General features: G+C 38.9%; 1 protein-coding gene across 4 annotated transcripts in view; it reads left to right on the forward strand.

Moving 5' to 3' along the window:
- The first annotated feature begins 2575 nt into the window (after positions 1-2575).
- The window catches only part of dym (dymeclin), a 76886-nt gene continuing 64371 nt past the window's right edge, over positions 2576-15090 (forward strand). For 2 of the 4 annotated variants that reach the window (XM_088319619.1, XM_088319622.1), the window contains exons 1-6: positions 2576-2774; positions 4937-5127; positions 6925-6977; positions 7077-7170; positions 10036-10172; positions 11343-11415. In XM_088319619.1, the coding sequence (XP_088175745.1) occupies positions 4988-5127; positions 6925-6977; positions 7077-7170; positions 10036-10172; positions 11343-11415 (497 nt within the window). In that variant the 5' untranslated portion in view covers positions 2576-2774; positions 4937-4987. Of the gene's footprint in view, positions 2775-3933; positions 3995-4936; positions 5128-6924; positions 6978-7076; positions 7171-10035; positions 10173-11342; positions 11416-15090 lie in introns of all 4 variants that reach the window. The other 2 variants (XM_088319620.1, XM_088319621.1) reach the window with 2 other exon arrangements.

The raw sequence follows: 15090 nt of genomic DNA on the forward strand, positions 1-15090 counted from the left end.
CAAAAGTGAATCAACTCAAATCGCTTTATAAAAACAATGTCCAATAAGAAAAAAAACCTCCACATTTTCCCCAACTAACAAGCCAGAGCGCAAATACACACACACAAAGGCTAAAATAAAAGTGTCATATATCCATCCATTATCTGCATCGATTATCTTCAGTAGGGTCGCGGGGGTGCTGGAGCCTATCCCAGCTATCTTTGGGCAGTGGGCAGAGGTCACCCTGAACTGGTTGCCAGCCAGTTGCAGGGCACACAGGGACAGACAGGTCACCTGCTTATTCACACCTAGGGACAATTTGAACCGGCCAATTAACCTGCCATGCATGTTTTTGGAATGTGGGAGGAAACCGAAGTGCCCAGAGGAAACCCACGTAAGCACGGGGAGAACATACAAACTCCACACAGGAGGTTCGATCTCATGACCTCAGAACTGTGCTGCCGTGCTGCCCAAATGTCATATATTTTTATATAATTTATATCTTATAAGTATTGTGTATTGAGCATGGTCACGTGCATGTACCTGTCAGTATTAAAGGAAGCAAATGCCAAAAGGCCTATGGAGGTTGGATTAAGACACGAACGTGATTTGTTCAAACTGCCCTGCCAGAAATAATAAATCCTCAGACAAGACAAAGTCGTACGCATCATCAAGATATTACAAAAAATATGATGAATACAATTATGGCAAGACATAGTCTAACAATGCAAGGAAGCACTTCTGAATATGATACCAATTTAATTTATCTTTGAGAGTGTGAGGTACATGTAACTTGAATTTCGCCCTTAAAGTACGCACTGTTTCATGCCTTTAATAACTTTGTGTTCTCAGAGGAAAATGAATGTTAAATATTAAACCCACAAACTGAACCTTTAAAGCAGCCATGTCCAGAATTCGGTTCCGGGGCCAGTTACGCTAACGTGTAGCCACCCGGAGCGATCCGGCTTCAACGCCGCTAAACAGAGACACGAAAACCGGGGAGAATCGGAGAGGAGGCGGACTTGCTAACACGAGGTGGTGTATCCCTGGATTTTCACAAAGAAAAGTTTTCCATCTGCCGCAGGGATGTCGAAATTTTGGACTGGCGTGACGTCATCCACTTCGCTACAAGCACCCCTAGGGCATCATGTTCATCTGTTAATAAACAACAGGGTAGACTGCTGGAAGTGTGAATTTCCCTACGGGGATGAATAAAGTATCTATCTATCTATCTATCTATCTATTACATTTTTTACTGGTCTACAACCTCTGTCATAAAATTAATAATATGTGGCCCACCAATAGTTTTGCCTGCCACATAAAATAAATCTTGGACAAAAAAAATAATAATGACAATTTCACCAGATAATGTCCATCTTGCCCATGGCTTTTTGTGAGAATTTTAGCCCACCTTATATCCGACTTGGCGACTTTAATAAAAAAATGAAAATTGACTGTGAGAGCCAACGCTTCCACAACTTGTGGAAATGGGTGTATCTTTTCAACAAAATCCGAACCAACTGCCCTTCCCCTGAGATTTGATCTGCAACCTCAGTGGAAATGTTTAAATCTAAGCTTAAAACACACTTATATTCTATAGCATATGAATAACCTATATTTTATGTTGACAATATCTCTGTATATGTGCATTATTTGCCCTCATGTAGGTTTTAGATCAGGTGATGGTGTCATAAAAAGCAATAAGCTGTGGTCTCTGCAGCCCTTTGAGACTCTTTGTGATTAAGGGCTATACAAATCAACATGACTTGACTCAACTTGATTTGACTGCGTTGGCCTAATTTGCCAGAGACTGTGGCTGTTTTTAAAAAATATAATATTAAGAGGCACTGCCAGACGAAGCATTCTGACTACAAAAAGCTAATTGGAAACAAACACCATGACAAGATGAAGCAACTGGAAGGTGTTTTAACGGCACAGCAGCGCTCTTTCACGAGACCCTGCGAGTCAAATGAAAATGCTACAAAGGAGAGCTACGAGGTTGCGACACTGATTGCCAAGGACTGCAAACACGGAGGGTGAATTCATTAATGACTGTTCAAAGAATACCAGGCTGAATGGTCGGCCCTCACACATTTTCTGGCCTGCTTTCTGAAAGGTTTGGACACCCCTGCTTTATAGAGTTGTATTATTTAATGCTTCATATTTGTGAACAAAGCTTCATTACAAGGATGCTTGAGATGTGACAAAGAAGACAAGGAACTAGCAAGGAACCAAGGGGAAGGAATGCTAATAAAGGTACGAGAACAATAGAGGGAGCCACAAAAAACAACATGGGTGCAGGATCGTGACAGTGTGTCAATAACATTGTGGTTTAATATGCACTTATATATGCAAAATAGGTTTTTGTAACGTAACTCCCACAACAAATAAGGCTTCACAGTGTACATAATAGGTACAACAGAAAAGCGATTAAAGAACAAAAAACATTATTTGCAATAAAATAAAATATATTTGAATTTCGGTTTTTTTTGGGCGTAAGGACGCTCATGGGACATCACATGGAGGCGGGGCTCGATTGGCGTAAGGACGCACATAACGACCGGTTATATGACGTCATCACGCACGGGGTCTGTGACGTGGAAAACATGGAGGCAACACAGTGCATGTAGTAGAACTTACCGCCTTCTTTGTAATTTTTCTGCCATTGAAGCTGGTATATTTTCATTTCACAACTAGAAAAAGAACGCAGCTCTTTTTGGGGCAACACCAGTCTGGTTGACTTTGGTGTAGCACTCTTGGACAGAGCTACGGAAACGGCTAAAGCGTTTTGACAGGTAAGCTAAGCGGTCAGCTGATGGTGAACTAGTGCCTATCGTTCGCCGTCACAACAACAAGCTCAAATACAGCTCACCTGCTATTCAAATTAATTTAAACATGGCGTCTGTAAATTGCAGTTTTAAAGACAGCTCTTTAAGGTAAATAAACTGCGCTTTTCGGTGTGAGCCTACGTCATGCTAAATGTAGGACCAGGCAGTGCAGCATGAACTCATTTTCAAATGTTAAGTTTGCAGTGCACGTTGGCCAGCACACGCTTCACTGTTAAGCGTTAAATGGGTTCAAATCGTTTGGTGTGAAGTTTGCATGTTCTTCCCATGTGGATGAATATACCCCCCTGCAATCCCCTAAAATTATGTTGAGTGGATGAAGATTACACTGTTTTAAATTAACAATGTCCTACAACTGCATAGTGACCAGTTCAGATTGTAATCTGCTATTCAAGAAAGTCACCTTGGGTTTGTTTTTCTACACATCAAAAACAACAACATGGTGACTAGGTGAACATGTAATAAGCATACAGTACTATTATCAGGAAATAAGTGATATTCAGTCTTGAAAATACCTCAGCCTTGGGTAAATTTTGCCGTTTTGAATTAGAAAATTGTGGCGAGGTGGGCATTATGAGATTTCATTAAGTGATTTGTGCGTTTGAATCGGTACACTTGAAATAAAATTGTGTAGTTTGCACGGGCGGGAGTAGTTACCTGTTGGGCCGTGCAACTCTTAGTCTGTAACGAAGTGTATAACAAAAGTACTAAATGATTTTCAACAGTTTGAAATAAAATGGATTTAACGACTGACGTTTGTTCTTCAGACTGCATGCATTTAATTTTAGATATGTCTGGCACAGTCTGGCATAACGCTCAAGCTATCTTTTATAGCTAAATATTTGTGTATAGGATGTAAAATGCATGTCATCTAAAATAAAAACAAATTGTCTTCAACGAGTCAGACTCGGTTTTGTTCAACTGTCCAACGTGCTATTTAAATTTTTGTGCGTCAGTGACCTACCGCCATGATATGCAAGGTTTGCTTTACTAAAAGTTCAAGTACTGAAGTCTTTTTATTTGCCATATTCAGGCTATTATTATATTCTCAAATCGTTAAAAAATTTGCTACGCGTAGTTAACGTTGAGGTACCATTTCTGCATACAGACGCTCCGCTACTTACGAACGAGATACGTTCCGGACGATCCCTGGGAAGTGGAATTTGTTCGTTGCTTTTGTATGGAATGTATGTTTTAAGGTTTATATAAGTATGTTTAAGGCTTGTATAAGTAACCTTTATTAATTTGTACTAAGAAATAAACATTTAATAAAGTTATATGGTCTATAAAGATAAAGTAAAGTTTATCTTACTTTTGGAAGATGAGCTTCAAGAGTTAGACGACTTCCTCCTCCGTGGTATAAAGTGGCCGAGAAAAAGCAATCCAACCAATTTCTCAACCGCATCAAGCTTTCTTATTCTACTTTAATTTCAAAAGAAACGGCTCGCCTCTTCTTTATACTTTACACCAACCATATTGAATGGATGCACGAGATATTAAACAATAAAAATGTCAAAGTTCTTTGCGCGCTGGAGATACAGTATAGTATGTTTACACACGAACTAGGAAGAGGAAGGCGGATTTCTTCTTTGACGTGGATGCTGGGTGAGCTCTTACAGCGTCAACACACGCTGGTAGCAGCGGAAAGAATCACTACAGTACTGTCCTGAACTCAGATTTTGTATTGTGGACCTTTTTCTAACACACAGCAATGGCCGGGTATTTTTCGACATCCCAGAAAAAAATGTTCGTATCTACCGTTTTTTGTAACTCGAATGGTCGTAAGTAGGGGAGTGTCTGTAATTGTTACCGTTCGAGACAAATATGCTATTGGCTCTTGCGCATGCGTATTTTTCAGCAGTGATTATATTTCTGCAGAGATGTCTCTCTATGCTGAAAAACATTTCTGGCGAAAAAAGTCGACTATTGAATTCGTTTTCGACTATTTCTATAATCGATTTTTATTGATGTCGACAAATCGTTATGGCCCTAGTTGTACTGTGTAACATGTATCCTCCACACCTTCTCACCTCTTAAGCTCCTGACACATTTTAATGCCTGAATATTTGAAACATTGAGCGGCAGTTGTCACAATATACTGTTTTTCTTAGGAGTTGTCATATGCCTGCTGAACAAGCAGTGAGGCAGCACTGAGTCTGGAAATGGGTGCCAACACCAGCCAGCTCAGTGACCTGTCCAACAACGCTAGCCTTAAGGCCCTGGTAGGAGCGGAGTCCATTTCTGAGAATGACCCCTTCTGGAACCAACTCATCTCCTTCACTGTCATCAGTCCCACTAGCAGGTACTTGATCCTGAAGTCTAGTCACGTGTCTGAAGTTGTTAAGTCCCTGCCAGGAAGTACTCCAGGATGTTTGCAAAGTTAGCCACCACTTGAGTAATGATTGATCAAGGTAGTTGTGCATGAAGGGATCAGCTAGTTTGTGTTAAATTCGTTTTAAAGAAAGTATTGTTTATGTATGCCAGGGGTCAGCAACCTTTTCGGTGCGGAGTGCCACTTTCAAATTTTCTTGTAAATCAGTGTGCCACACCAAGATTAATGACTCTTGCACAACATTTTACACCAGTCCAAATATACAACATGGATATACATTTTAATCGTATAACTCAGTGTTTTTAAACCCTTTTTGTACCAAGGTACACTTTTATTTATAAAAAAGTTCCGAGGCACACTCTCCGTCGAATTTTTTTGAAAATGAAGTTATGTCAAATATTTCACTGTACTACCTCATAAGCAGAAAATTGGTATTTAAAAAGAAAATAATACTTCAAATAAAAAAAGAATGATGTGCTTTGTTTTGATTTTTTTACAGTACAATCTTAAACCGCTTTGTCAAACAAATTAAGTTATTAAATGTACTGTGCTACCTCACAAGCAGATAATTAGTACATAAAGAGTATATAAAAATCGACTGCCACCTACTGATATGGATAACTATTACAGTTCCTCGTCTGAAGAGTGCAAAAATACAGAATAATGGCCTGATTTTTTTGGAAAGATTAAATCCCAGCGGCACACTAGACAAGGTCTTAAGGCACACTAAGGTGCCCCGGCACACTGGTTGAAAAACACTGGTATAACTGACCTATTTATCTTCCACTATTCTTGTCCATCACTTAACTAAAATATGAATGTGAACAACATGTGGAAAGGCCTGCAGCCATTCTGACTACAACTCTTTACCACAAGAATTAACCAGAATCAACCATTATTCATCAACTATAAAGTACAATCAAAAAACAAATAATATGGTCAGCTACTATACCATTCATCAATGATATCTTGCAGAAAATATCAAAACTTGAAATAACAGGAGCAATGCAGAAGGCACGGCGCGCACACACTCAGACACGCGCACGCTCACACGCAATTTGTTAGATAGCTTCAGTGGTGGTGATTTTAGCAGTGACAAAGGTTTTCAGCGTCTGTGTTTGCCGTATCTGGACACAGCGCGTTTTAAAGTATCCGCCTTGAATACATGTTCATGTTTTGTCATGTAAAGACTTTTAACACTTGATGCGCGAGGTACAATGCTCTCGAGGCTTAATGCACAAAACAGCACGGCCATTTTTTCCACAAAGCCTCATTCATCTGTCCTCGCTGGCTGAAAAAAACGCGATGTTTTCGCTTTTTGGAGCCGTAATGATTCTTTCATTTATCGCGCGCGTGTGTTTCGTTGGCTGGGTTAAAACATGGATCTCTCCTCTGCGAGGCGCCGCGCAAACACGCACTGACACACGGAGGGGCGCTAACGTAAATGGTCAATGGTCTGCATTTACATAGCGCTTTTCAAGTAAAGCTTCTAAATAACACGGTGCACAACTGAAAATGTCTAAATTTCAGGTAAATGCGCTTTAAAAAAAATATTATTATTTTGCCGTAAGCTCGCGTGCCACTGGTTAACCCCTCGCGTGCCACTGCTGGCATGCTTGTCATAGGTTGCCGACCCCTGATGTATACTAATACAATTTGAATTTCTCAGCTGGGCTTTTTATGGACTTGCACAGACTACAAATAAATATTGTAGTAGTTATTTCATATGATGCGTTTGATTTTCCTTTTTTCCTCCTTTTTAAACAGTGGAGACTCCAAGTTGCTGGAAGAAGTTGTGTTGCCACTGGCCAAGCTCCTTAGTATGGCGACCTTCCTACATTATATCTTTATTAATACTGTAGCCAGGTACACAGAAAGTAGTTCCTGTTGATTAATGATATTTTCTTTCTTCTTTTAAGTTGAAAACAATCCCAGATCAGGAAACCTTGGCGCCTTGGTTAGAGTTTTTCTTGGACGCACAAAAGAACTGAAAATCTCCACAGAATGCCAAGAGTGAGTGTGGAATATTTTAGTGTTCCTTGAAAATGTGTTTTAAGATGCCAAATTAAATCAATAGCAGGACTGGTAAGGTCAAGATAATCAATTCAATGGGAAAGGTGATGGGCAAAATCATGTTATCATATTTTTCCACTGTTTTCCGAACTTGAGTTGCTTCTGTTTTTTTAGATTTAGCGACTGGTTCCCTCGAATTGATCATGTAAATTCAAATCATCTGTTCCACAATCAGACTTTCCACAACTTATATATTTATTTATTTTTTCCTTTTTTTTTTTTAAATATTTTTTTTCTTTTTAAACCTTTTGTGTGTTTTTAAATGTGTTATGGCGTTTAAGTCCCAATAGTGCACCAGGTAAGACCACCTGAGTAGCCGACGGACTGGTTCTGAAAATAATTCACAAGTGATGAGTCATCCAGGTTTTGATTTCTTTCTGGTATGAGAAATCATTGACATGATCAGTGTCTTAAAAAAATGTTTTGGTGGTTGACTTATTTTAACCCTACTTCTAATAATGATAATCTGGTATTGACAATCATTACATTGTAACAATATATTAATAACATAATTGGCAACTTCTGAAATACATTTCAAACTGGTAGCCCTTAGCTCTAATCATTAAAAACAACACAACACAAAAACAACACAAAAAAGTAACTCTCGGGTTAATACATTTTGGCGACCGCTGTAATAGGTCTTTATTAGGGTTTTGTTTTTCTCACTTGTGAATTATAGTGATTGTATGGTAAAACTTTTTAAACCACTGTTCATATTAGGGTTGTTATTTTCATTAGTTCCCTGATTGAAATTACACCTCATAACTCACTCACTAACTGACTTGAGATTAAATTTTAAATTAGAGCACCTCACATTAGGAGATGCCTCTGAGCTAAAATAAACAATAACTCAAAGGGACATATTATAAGGATGTGAAATGAAAGTATTATGACTAGAACTTTAATTGAGGTCTCCTGATGTAAAAATTGTGCAATGCCCGATAATCCAGTTTTGATGCAAAAGAAGATGTTCAGTAAGACCAAATAAAAGGCAAGTAGGAATTTAAAAGTGGTTGAAATTAACAACTTTAAAGCAGTGTGTAAATACCGTATTTGTTAGACCATAAGGTGCATCCAAAAACCTCAAACAGGCCACCACAGGGTCTGTGTTTGCCGTATCTGGACACAGCGCGTTTTAAAGTCTCCGCCTTGAATACATGTTCATGTTTTGTCTCGTAATGACGTTTAACACTTGATGCGCGAAGTACAACACTCTCGAGGCATAATGCACAAAACAGCACGGCCATTTTTTGCACAAAGCCTCATTCATCTGTCCACGCTGGCTGAAAAAAACGCGAAATAAATAAAAATAAGTAAACGTGACCCAACATAGGGGGGATTAAATTCTCGTAAGATAAATACAAATTTCACGACATGAGTGCTTAAAAAGATTGGGTTGCCCAAGCAGCCTTGGGCAACCCAATCGTTTTTATGATAGTTCATCTATTCTTACTTATATATATATATATATATATATATATATATATATATATATATATATATATATATATATATATAATATATCATCTCATTAGCTGCACCGCTTATCCTCAGTAGGGTCGCGGGGGTGTTGGAGCCCATCCCAGCAATCATCGGGCAGGGGACACTCTGAACTGGTTGCCAGCCAGTCACAGGGCACACAGGGACAGACAACTCGCTCGCTCATTCACACCTAGGGACAATTTGGACCACGGGTAGAACATACAAACTCCACACAGGAAGTCGGGTAGCTGGATTTGAACCCACACAGGGGAGGTTCCCAAGACCTTAGAACTGTGCCTCCACAGACTCCGCCACTCTTCCGCAAGTGACACTAGCCGGGTGAAAGAGGAGTGAGAGCAGTGCAAGGAGTGGACTGAACCATTTCAAGGCAGTGGAGTTCTGTATTTCTGAAGCTGCGGCGTTTACATTTTTTGCTTTTACCTTTTTAATATTTTTTTTCTATTCTGTCTACCCTGGTCATATCCCTCGAGAGGGGTGACCGACAGCAAGACACAGACAAAAATAAAGAAAATAAAAAAGGGGAAAAAGTAGCAAAGAACACACGCACAAATTTTGGACCATGGCCAACCCAAACACCCAAACAAGTTAAGCACCTCGGCACCCAAGTCGGTCATGCTTTCGTCTCCAGATGAAACGGGACACAAGAAAGCGGCGGCCATGTCACTCGGGTCAAGGTGACACAACACAGAGCAGGGCCCGACGGCTTTCACTGGTTCACCCCTGCCCATTATGCAGGTGCCCTGCCCAACCCTTAGAACGCGCCTAAACATCCCACTATCCTTTTACAACACCCCCCCACTCATTCCTATCACCAACAATGTTTTTTAGCTAGCGTTTTTAATTAAGACTACCCTGTTCTTTTTTAAGGAAAAGTGAGTTTTTAAAAGGCTTTCATTTTGGGGGTGCTCTGCTTTAATTTGAGGCTGCTTGGGCAACCCAAAAACGGGCTGGTTACGGCCATATACATGGGTAAATATGTTTTCATCTATATCAGAATCTTTACTCAAATTTCCTTTGAAATAAAATAGTAAAGTGTGTTCTGTTAACTTATTAACATACACCTGCATTTTTTCCCCACCAGTAAAAATGCATCATAAGAGATCGCTGCTGTTCCATTCATTCGGTAAAATTCCTCAAATATGGCTAATCGGGCTGGCTTTGGATAGAAAACTCTGGCCATGTCTACCAGTACTTATAATTTTGTATTTTCGTGAAAGATCGTGTCTCACAGCAAAACATTGTTTCTATAAGTTTCTCAGAAACCAAAATGCCTTCTTAGGTGGTTCCTTCTTTCTTCCACAGTCAGTTGTTTATCTGGCAGGCCCACAACGCTCTCTTCATGATCCGCTGCCTGCTCAAGGTGTTTATCCGGGAGATGAGCGAGCATGAGCTGCATTTACAGTTCAGCTACCAAGAGAGGGCGCCAGGCACCTGTGGGGGTGAGTCATGGCAACAACTCGTTAACCCACGCACACATCACACGCATAGATGATCTAGGACAGGAAGTTGTTGGAGGGGGGCATGGGAAGAGGAAACAATTCGACAAAATGAAGTGGTATGGTACATTCAAGGAAGCTGGGGTATTTGGACATTGTTCAAGACCCCTGTTATAAGGGGTGTGTGATACCAGATTTTTTTTAGATCTTTTCTGTACCCATGTCTCCTGTAATCTTGATACAGATACCACATACCAACACCATAAGTGCTAAACTTATCTTTCCTCTACAAATATATATTTTTAAACCACTTTTAAACCAAGTATTTATATATATATATATATATATATATATATATATATATATATATATATATATATATTTACAATATTAAATTTCATCAATGACACAGTACCATTCATTTTAATTTCCGGTTTTTGATTTAAAAAAAGGCCATAATAGACATTGGATACTGGTATATTGCAAGTATTGATATCTGACAAAAGGCTGCCATCAGCACTTAAATATATAGCTAGTATCAGTACTTTGCCATCCACGGTTATATTTCCCACACTTTAAGGCGCACCGGATAAAAAGATGGACCCTCGAAAAATGTCTCTTGTGATGTATTTTTCATATATAAGGGGAACTGGACTATAAGACACTTGGAATAAAAACTACAGTCAGCACTAGAGTTGCATAAATGAATAAATAAAAATAAATAAAAATTATGTATTTCACAAAACATAAATTAACATTCTGACCTCTGGTTTTACCACAAAAAATAATTTTACCAACAAACAATGAACTTGTTAACCACAAGAGAGCACCCGAAGACCACTCTTTATGTTCCTCAAAGGCAGAACAGTCAAGTTATGCATTGTCATTTAATCGTAACTGTATTTCCAATTTTATCCACCATATTTTCTGGTATATTAGGCGCATTGGAGTATAAGGCGCTCTTTCAATTCATGGCCAATTTTGTGTTTTTAGGTGCGCCTTATTGTCCTTTTTATTGCTTTTTATCTACCAAGTATTGTTTTGGTTTACGTACCTTTTCTAGATGACTGATTTATTTTTCCTTCTACAGACAGGCAGGGATTGTTGTTTTTAAATCGCTATACAAAGTTGAGCGCAAAAAGGGCTTTTAACATTTCTTTTTGTTGCTGACAGCAGCGAGCCATGAGGACCTCCTTGAGGAGCTCTTGTCCAACCTAGTGCACCTGATCGTTGAAGTGCCGCTGCTGTAAGTACTTCCAGCACGTATGTATGCACGCATGAGTCATGTACGTAACTTGTGCACATTTGAAAAAGGTCAAGATGTGCTCAGACTGTTGAGGAATAAAGACGGTTATGTTGACCGGGATCATTACAATGCCCCAACTGTTCCTACGCAGCTATTTAATAATGTCACTTGTCTGACATTTTATGTTGCAGTGTTGTTCCATTGCCTCCCTCTATTCTTCTTTTTGTCTTGATTTATTATGTCTGGGATGATACTTATCAACATACATATTTTAAAGCATTTTCGTTTTTAAATCTAAACAGAAACCTCTGCATCTTTGTGTTCTTTAAAATAAAAAAGTATTTATTCAACATAAAAGCTTCTTGATACATTAGAGTAGGAGTGGACAAACTATGGTCCGTGGGCTACCTTAGGCAATCCAACAGATTTAATTCGGCTCGCAAGACAAAGCTGAAAGAAGCTCATGGAAAAAATTAGCTGCAAACAATGAACTGCATATTCAAATATTTTAGCTGGATGTTGGCTAAGCCAAGCACGACTCCCTACTTTTTATCGACCAGAGAACATTTGAGGAAACAAAGCATCCAATGTAATTTTACTTAAAATAGAAGTCACGGACTCGCTGTTTAAGGCAATACGATTTCAGCCCACCTGGATTAAAAAAAATACACAATTACAAAATATTGGCAAAAGTTTTAAGAAGCTTTAGTTCTTTTCTATAATAGATACAAAATGTAACACAGACATTCCCAAATTCAGGTAAACATTTTCATTTAAAAAAAAAGGCTGATAAAGACTTTTAAAACATGAAATCAGTCATTTAATAAACTAACATATATGTTAAAAAAAAGTATAACTAATACAAATGAAAATATTTTTGGGTGCGTTTCTTATCCTGTGTCCCTTTGTGTAGCCATATACAATTATAATTTTCGTTGCACACAATTCAAATAGCTGGCTACATTTTCCTGTACTTGCTTTTTAAAATCAATTTGATCAAAATATTACATTTTATGCAATAAAACACTTCTGAAGTAGCTGCTTTGCATTGAGCTAAAGATCAAATGTATTGCTTAAAAAAGATAAATATTACTCCTAAATAAATGAGTTTTCAGACAATAAATCTGTTTATTTGTGTATTATGAGTGTTTCAAAAACCAATTGGGTGAAATTGTCCCTTTATCAAAAAGTAGGCAATAAAACAACTTGTGCAGATAAATACAAACAAAAATAAATGGATTTGCTTATGTTATCTATTTTTCTCATTAATTGGCGAGGTATTGGAATTAAGTCTATCCGCATATACAAAAAAAATAATTACCATGACTTGGCTATTTTTCTCTGGCCGGCCCCTATGCAAATTCCTTCAAACCACTGCCGCCTGTGACTCCAAAAAAGTGCCCACCCTTGAAGTAGAGTCAAGCTCTTACCCTCTGGAATAGCTTTTATTTTTGTGCGTTTTTCTTTTCTTTCTTTTTTAACCTTTTCCGCCGTGTTCCACCCATTAAAAATATTATGCAGGGTTCAAATATGGAGCAAACATACTTCATGTCTATGACATAATTTGAAATGTGCAATTTAACTCTAAAATGTCAAACTTGCTATTTATTTTCAAGTTTTCTATAGTAATTAACTTTTTTTACCCCTTTTTGTTATGATGTAAATCTATATTTTACAAAGTTGTCCTATCGATTCTCCAAACAATATTATTTACAGTGTGTCATAAAAGTGAGTACACCACTCATGTTTCTGCAGAGATTTCATTATAATGTTTAATTGAATGGCACTGAAGAAACATCGCTTTGACACATTAAAATGTGCTCTGGATAAAGCTTATATAGCAGTGTAAGTTTAATCCCCCCCCCAAAAAACTCAAAATATAGCCGTTAGTAGCTAAACCCCTGGTAACAAAAGTGAGTAAACCTTCAAGTGAAAGTTCCAGGAGTGTCAGTATTTTGTGTGGCCACCATGATTTTGCAGGACTGTCTTAATCTTTTTGGGCATGGATTCCACCAGAGCCCCAAAGGTTGTCACTGGAATGCTCTTCCTCTCCTCCATGGGGGATTATTGTGTTTTTGTGCTTCTTCTCCTTCCAGATACCCCAAAATGTTCTATTGGGTTTAGATCTGGAGACATGCTGGGTCAGTTCCTCACCTTTACACTTTGCCCCTTTAGAAAAGCTTTGATCATCTTAGAGGTGTGTTTGGGGTCATTGCAATGCTGGAACACTGTCGTGCGGCCTAGTGTCCGGAAGGAGGGGATCATTCTCTGCTCCAGTATTTTAACAGTACATGCTTGAGTTCCTCAACTCCAGTTGCACTCATGCGGCCCCAAACTATGACATTACCTCCACCATGCTTGACTGCATCAAAGATACAAAAATCTTTGTACTACTAACCTGGTTGCTGCCACACATGCTTCACATCCATCCATCCATCCATCCATCCACCCATCATCAGCACTTTTTATCCTCAGGAGGGGTCACGGGTGCTGGAGCCCATCACAGCTGTCTTCGGGCAGTGGGCAGGGAACTCCCTAAATTGGTTGCCAGTCAGTCACTGGGGACATGCTTCACACCATCCGAGCCAAAGGAATTAATCTTTGTCTCATCAGACAAAAGGATATTTTTCCATTAAGCCATTGCTTTTGTTAACATATTCTTAGCAAACATTTGGCCAGCTTTCTCATGGACAGCCTTCAGAAGAGGCTTCTTTCTGGTGCAACAGTCATTCAGAAAAACTTGATGAATTAAGCAGCGTATGAGTACTTACAGTCTGAACCCACACCCCGTCAATCTCTGCAGCAAAGCTGACAACACTCCTGCGCCTATCTCTCTTTGATAGCATTTGGATGTGACGCTGTGCCCGTTCACTCAGCTTCTTCGGATGTCCTACACAAGCCCTGCTCTATGTGCATCCAGATTTTTTTTATAACGCTGGGGAATCTTGGCCACTGTATTGCTGCTTGGTCAGGGTTTTGGCAATTTTCTTGTAGCCTTTGCCAGCCTTATATAGTACCAAAATATATTTTTAAGGTTCCCTTATAGTTCCTTGCCATATATATATATATATATATATATATCTCATCTCATCAGCTGCACCGCTTATCCTCATTAGGGTCGCGGGGGTGCTGGAGCCCATCTCAGCAATCATCGGGCAGTGGGCAGGGGACACCCTGAACTGGTTGCCAGCCAGGGCACACAGAGATATACAACCATTCAAACGCTTACTCATACCTAGGAACAATCTGGAGTCACCAGTTAACCTGCCTTGTCACGCCTTTGTAATTTTTGCGGGAACTGGAACCACTGGAGGAAACTCCATGTTGGCACGAGGAGAACATGCAAACACTGCAAATAGCTCTTTTTTTATATTATACTATACTATACCATATACTATACTATACTATAACATATATTATACCATACACAGCATTTACAAATTTGTAATTGTTTAACATGAGTAAGAAAGTGTAATTCACTAGTTTAAATGCATTTGTAGAGTGGGTTTAGCTAACAATGAATCACAGTTTACCTGCTTTCTGAAGCAGAGCTATAATTATTCGTCAGCTGAAACCCTAAAAACCTTCATTTCATTGTCACTAGACTGAAAATGTTCACCCAAGGGATGGATAACAAAGGGTAGATTGCTTCCAATCTCATATTCCACAAGCCAA

Source organism: Urocampus carinirostris, chromosome 16 (assembly GCF_059441175.1).
Source record: "Urocampus carinirostris isolate Australia breed hairy pipefish chromosome 16, RoL_Ucar_1.0, whole genome shotgun sequence".
Classification (NCBI taxonomy): Eukaryota; Metazoa; Chordata; class Actinopteri; order Syngnathiformes; family Syngnathidae; genus Urocampus; species Urocampus carinirostris.